At 47.6% G+C, this 6,772-nt stretch overlaps 1 protein-coding gene across 1 annotated transcript in view; it reads left to right on the top strand.

Moving 5' to 3' along the window:
- Positions 1–6,368, top strand: part of LOC139762961 (ribonucleoprotein PTB-binding 2-like) — a 46,246-nt gene extending 39,878 nt beyond the window's left edge. Inside the window, exons 4-5 of the mRNA XM_071688287.1 lie at positions 3,803–3,985; positions 5,970–6,368. Coding sequence (XP_071544388.1) covers positions 3,803–3,985; positions 5,970–6,368 — 582 coding nt within the window. The remainder of the gene's footprint in view (positions 1–3,802; positions 3,986–5,969) is intronic.
- The last annotated feature ends 404 nt before the right edge of the window (positions 6,369–6,772 follow it).

Raw genomic sequence — 6,772 nt, 5'->3', positions numbered from 1 at the left:
GTAAAGTGACCAACCCACCTTATTGCCAGGTACGAGCCACACACACCCACAGTAAAGTGACCAACCCACCTTATTGCCAGGTACGAGCCACACCCACCCACAGTAAAGTGACCAACCCACCTTATTGCCAGGTACGAGCCACACACACCCACAGTAAAGTGACCAACCCACCTTATTGCCAGGTACGAGCCACACATACACCCACAGTAAAGTGACCAACCCACCTTACTGCCAGGTACGAGCCACACCCACCCACAGTAAAGTGACCAACCCACCTTATTGCCAGGTACGAGCCACACACACACCCACAGTAAAGTGACCAACCCACCTTATTGCCAGGTACGAGCCACACCCACAGTAAAGTGACCAACCCTCCTTATTGCCAGGTACGAGCCACACCCACAGTAAAGTGACCAACCCACCTTATTGCCAGGTACGAGCCACACACACCCACAGTAAAGTGACCAACCCACCTTATTGCCAGGTACGAGCCACACCCACAGTAAAGTGACCAACCCACCTTATTGCCAGGTACGAGCCACACCCACAGTAAAGTGACCAACCCACCTTATTGCCAGGTACGAGCCACACACACCCACCCACAGTAAAGTGACCAACCCACCTTATTGCCAGGTACGAGCCACACACACACACCCACAGTAAAGTGACCAACCCACCTTATTGCCAGGTACGAGCCACACACACCCACAGTAAAGTGACCAACCCACCTTATTGCCAGGTACGAGCCACACACACCCACAGTAAAGTGACCAACCCACCTTATTGCCAGGTACGAGCCACACACACACACCCACAGTAAAGTGACCAACCCACCTTATTGCCAGGTACGAGCCACACACACACCCACAGTAAAGTGACCAACCCTCCTTATTGCCAGGTACGAGCCACCCCCCCCCCCCCAGCCACATAAAAGTGACCAACTCTCCTAATTGCCAGGTAGGAGACACACCCACATAAAAGCCATCGCTAATAGACTGGCCAAAATAGACAGATGTTTTGGCGATAGTTCTCTTCCATATGGAGTAATACCCCTTCCATATGTAGTAATACCCCTTCCATATGTAGTAATACCCCTTCCATATGTAGTAATGCCCCTTCCATATGTAGTAATACCCCTTCCATATGTAGTAATGCCCCTTCCATATGTAGTAATGCCCCTTCCATATGTAGTAATACCCCTTCCATATGTAGTAATACCCCTTCCATATGTAGTAATACCCCTTCCATATGTAGTAATGCCCCTTCCATATGTAGTAATGCCCCTTCCATATGTAGTAATACCCCTTCCATATGTAGTAATACCCCTTCCATATGTAGTAATACCCCTTCCATATGTAGTAATGCCCCTTCCATATGTAGTAATGCCCCTTCCATATGTAGTAATGCCCCTTCCATATGTAGTAATGCCCCTTCCATATGAGTAATGACCCTTCCATATGTAGTAATACCCCTTCCATATGTAGTAATGCCCCTTCCATGTGTAGTAATGCCCCTTCCATATGTAGTAATACCCTTCCATATGTAGTAATACCCCTTCCATATGCAGTAATACCCTTCCATATGTAGTAATATCCTTCCATATGTAGTAATGCCCCTTCCATATGTAGTAATACCCTCCATATGTAGTAATACCTTTCCATATGTAGTGATATCCTTTCATATGTAGTAATGCCCCTTCCATATGTAGTAATACCCTTCCATATGCAGTAATACCCCTTCCATATGCAGTAATACCCCTTCCATATGTAGTAATACCCCCTCAATATTTAGTAATACCCTTCCATATGTAGTAATGCCCCTTCCATATGTAGTAATACCCCCTCCATATGTATTTATAGCCTTTCATATGTAGTAATGCCCCTTCCATATTTAGTAATACCCCTTCCATATGTAGTAATACCCCTTCCATATGTAGTAATACCCCTTCCATATGTAGTAATACCCCTTCCATATGTAGTAATGCCCCTTCCATATGTAGTAATGCCCCTTCTATATGTAGTAATACCTTCCATATGTAGTAATACCCCTTCCATATGTAGTAATACCCTTTCCATATGTAGTAATACCCTTCCATATGTAGTAATACCCCTTCCATATGTAGTAATGCCCCTTCCATATGTAGTAATACCCCCTCCATGTGTATTTATAGCCTTTCATATGTAGTAATGCCCCCTCCATATTTAGTAATACCCCTTCCATATGTAGTAATGCCCCTTTCATGTTTAGTAATGCCCCTTCCATATGTAGTAATACCCTTCCATATGCAGTAATACCCCTTCCATAAGTAGTAATACCCCTTCCATATGTAGTAATACCCCTTCCATATTTAGTAATACCCTTCCATATGTAGTAATACCCCTTCCATATGTAGTAATACCCCTTCCATATGTAGTAATACCCTTCCATATGTAGTAATACCCCTTCCATATTTAGTAATACCCTTCCATATGTAGTAATACCCCTTCCATATGTAGTAATACCCCTTCCATATGTAGTAATACCCCTTCCATATTCAGTAATACCCTTCCATATGTAGTAATACCCCTTCCATATGTAGTAATGCCCCTTCCATATGTAGTAATACCCCTTCCATATGTAGTAATACCCTTCCATATGTAGTAATACCCCTTCCATATGTAGTAATACCCCTTCCATATGTAGTAATACCCTTCCATATGTAGTAATACCCTTCCATATATAGTAATACCCCTTCCATATGTAGTAATACCCCTTCCATGTGTAGTAATACCCTTCCATATGCAGTAATACCCCTTCCATATGTAGTAATACCCCTTCCATATTTAGTAATACCCTTTCATGTGTAGTAATACCCCTTGCATATGTAGTAATACCCTTCCATATGTAGTAATATCCCACCCATATGTAGTAATACCCCTTGCATATTTAGTAATACCCCTTGCATATGTAGTAATACCCCTTGCATATGTAGTAATACCCTTCCATATGTAGTAATATCCCACCCATATATAGTAATACCCCTTCCATATGTAGTAATACCCCTTGCATATGTAGTAATACCCCTTCCATATGTAGTAATACCCTTCCATATGTAGTAATATCCCACCCATATATAGTAATACCCCTTCCATATGTAGTAATACCCCTTCCATGTGTAGTAATACCCTTCCATATGTAGTAATACCCTTCCATATGTAGTAATACCCTTCCATATGTAGTAATACCCTTCCATATGTAGTAATACCCTTCCATATGTAGTAATATCCCACCCATATATAGTAATATCTCTTCCATATGTAGTAATACCCCTTCCATGTGTAGTAATACCCTTCCATATGCAGTAATACCCCTTCCATATGTAGTAATACCCCTTCCATATGTAGTAATACCCTTCCATATGTAGTAATACCCCTTCCATATTTAGTAATACCCTTTCATGTGTAGTAATACCCTTCCATATGCAGTAATACCCCTTCCATGTGTAGTAATACCCCTTCCATATGTAGTAATACCCTTCCATATATAGTAATACCCCTTCCATATGTAGTAATACCCCTTCCATGTGTAGTAATACCCTTCCATATGCAGTAATACCCCTTCCATATGTAGTAATACCCCTTCCATATTTAGTAATACCCTTTCATGTGTAGTAATACCCTTCCATATGCAGTAATACCCCTTCCATGTGTAGTAATACCCTTCCATATATAGTAATAACCCTTCCATATGTAGTAATACCCTTCCATATGTAGTAATACCCCTTCCATATGTAGTAATACCCCTTCCTCCTGTGTGTCTACAGATCGCCATGCGTAACGGAGCGCTACAGGACTGGGGTCTGGTAGAATTCAACCATTCCTACGAGGCAGAGATCACCCAGTCGACGCTAAATAACTACAAACTACGTAGTCAGAACATTAGGGTCCAATATTGCATCCCAGGCGTACGAGCGATCAACATCTACATGAAGATCTTGAACGACCCGGTCAGTCCCTTAATCACATATGTTGTTCTCTCATGTTGGTGTGGCTGGTCTATGTTGACCCAGTCACTCCCTCTACCACATATGTTGGTGTGGCTAGTCTATGTTGACCCGGTCACTCCCTCTACCACATATGTTGGTGTGGCTGGTCTGTGTTGACCCGGTCACTCCCTCTACCACATATGTTGTTGTCTCATGTTGGTGTGGCTGGTCTATGTTGACCCGGTCACTCCCTCTACCACATATGTTGGTGTGGCTGGTCTATGTTGACCCGGTCACTCCCTCTACCACATATGTTGTTGTCTCATGTAGGTGTGGCTGGTCTATGTTGACCCGGTCACTCCCTCTACCACATATGTTGGTGTGGCTGGTCTATGTTGACCCGGTCACTCCCTCTACCACATATGTTGTTGTCTCATGTTGGTGTGGCTGGTCTATGTTGACCCGGTCACTCCCTCTACCACATATGTTGGTGTGGCTGGTCTATGTTGACCCGGTCACTCCCTCTACCACATATGTTGGTGTGGCTGGTCTATGTTGACCCGGTCACTCCCTCTACCACATATGTTGTTGTCTCATGTTGGTGTGGCTGGTCTATGTTGACCCGGTCACTCCCTCTACCAAGTATGTTGGTGTGGCTGGTCTGTGTTGACCCGGTCACTCCCTCTACCACATATGTTGGTGTGGCTGGTCTATGTTGACCCGGTCACTCCCTCTACCACATATGTTGATGTGGCTGGTCTATGTTGACCCGGTCACTCCCTCTACCACATATGTTGATGTGGCTGGTCTATGTTGACCCGGTCACTCCCTCTACCACATATGTTGATATGGCTGGTCTATGTTGACCCGGTCACTCCCTCTACCACATATGTTGGTGTGGCTGGTCTATGTTGACCCGGTCACTCCCTCTACCACATATGTTGGTGTGGCTGGTCCATGTTGACCCGGTCACTCCCTCTACCACATATGTTGGTGTGGCTGGTCTCTGTTGACCCGGTCACTCCCTCTACCACATATGTTGATGTGGCTGGTCTATGTTGACCCGGTCACTCCCTCTACCACATATGTTGATGTGGCTGGTCCATGTTGACCCGGTCACTCCCTCTACCAAGTATGTTGGTGTGGCTGGTCTATGTTGACCCGGTCACTCCCTCTACCAAGTATGTTTTTGTGGCTGGTCTGTGTTGACCCGGTCACTCCCTCTACCACATATGTTGGTGTGGCTGGTCTATGTTGACCCGGTCACTCCCTCTACCACGTATGTTGGTGTGGCTGGTCTATGTTGACCCTGTTACTCCCTCTACCACGTATGTTGGTGTGGCTGATCTATGTTGACCCGGTCACTCCCTCTACCACGTATGTTGGTGTGGCTGGTCTATGTTGACCCTGTTACTCCCTCTACCACGTATGTTGGTGTGGCTGGTCTATGTTGACACGGTCACTCCCTCTACCACATATGTTGGTGTGGCTGGTCTATGTTGACCCGGTCACTCCCTCTACCACGTATGTTGGTGTGGCTGGTCTATGTTGACCCTGTTACTCCCTCTACCACGTATGTTGGTGTGGCTGGTCTATGTTGACCCGGTCACTCCCTCTACCACATATGTTGGTGTGGCTGGTCTATGCTGACCCGGTCACTCCCTCTACCACATATGTTGGTGTGGCTGGTCTATGTTGACCCGGTCACTCCCTCTACCACGTATGTTGGTGTGGCTGGTCTATGTTGACCCGGTCACTCCCTCTACCACGTATGTTGGTATGGCTGGTCTATGTTGACCCGGTCACTCCCTCTACCACATATGTTGGTGTGGCTGGTCTATGTTGACCCGGTCACTCTCTCTACCACATATGTTGGTGTGGCTGGTCTATGTTGACCCGGTCACCCCCTCTACCACATATGTTGGTGTGGCTGGTCTATGTTGACCCGGTCACTCCCTCTGTACTGACGTAAGAACACATATGGTTACACTGCTCTTACGTACAGCTGGTATTTGGCATCACAACACCACAACCACACAACCTTCATGTTGTAAACATCAACACGTGTTGTGGTAAGCCACCTGGAGCAGCTGGTGTGGTCAAGATGGCTGCCAGGTGGACGAGATGTACCCTGGGGGTGGCACCAACCAGCTGGTGTGGTCATGATGGCTGCCAGGTGGACGAGATGTACCCTGGGGGTGGCACCAACCAGCTGGTGTGGTCAAGATGGCTGCCAGGTGGACGAGATGTACCCTGGGGGTGGCACCAACCAGCTGGTGTGGTCAAGATGGCTGCCAGGTGGACGAGATGTACCCTGGGGGTGGCACCAACCAGCTGGTGTAGTCAAGATGGCTGCCAGGTGGACGAGATGTACCCTGAGGGTGGTACCAACCAGCTGGTGTAGTCAAGATGGCTGCCAGGTGGACGAGGTGTACCCTGGGGGTGGCACCAACCAGCTGGTGTAGTCAAGATGGCTGCCCCTCAGATATTATCATACATATGAACCTCTTTATCCTCACTACCCATGACCTGGTCTGACCTGTGGTAGACCTGACCGACCCCTGGGGGCAGATCCTGGCCGACCCTGGGGGGCAGACATGACCGACCCTGGGGGCAGACCTGGCCGGCCCCTGGGGGCAGACCTGGCCGACCCTGGGGGCAGACCTGACCGACCCTGGGGGGCAGACATGACCGACCCTGGGGGCAGACCTGGCCGGCCCCTGGGGGGCAGACCTGGCCGACCCTGGGGGGCAGACATGACCGACCCTGGGGGCAGACCTGGCCGGCCCCTGGGGGCAGACCTGGCCG

Source organism: Panulirus ornatus, chromosome 45 (assembly GCF_036320965.1).
Source record: "Panulirus ornatus isolate Po-2019 chromosome 45, ASM3632096v1, whole genome shotgun sequence".
NCBI lineage: Eukaryota > Metazoa > Arthropoda > Malacostraca > Decapoda > Palinuridae > Panulirus > Panulirus ornatus.
This window is presented reverse-complemented; position numbering and strand designations above follow the sequence as displayed.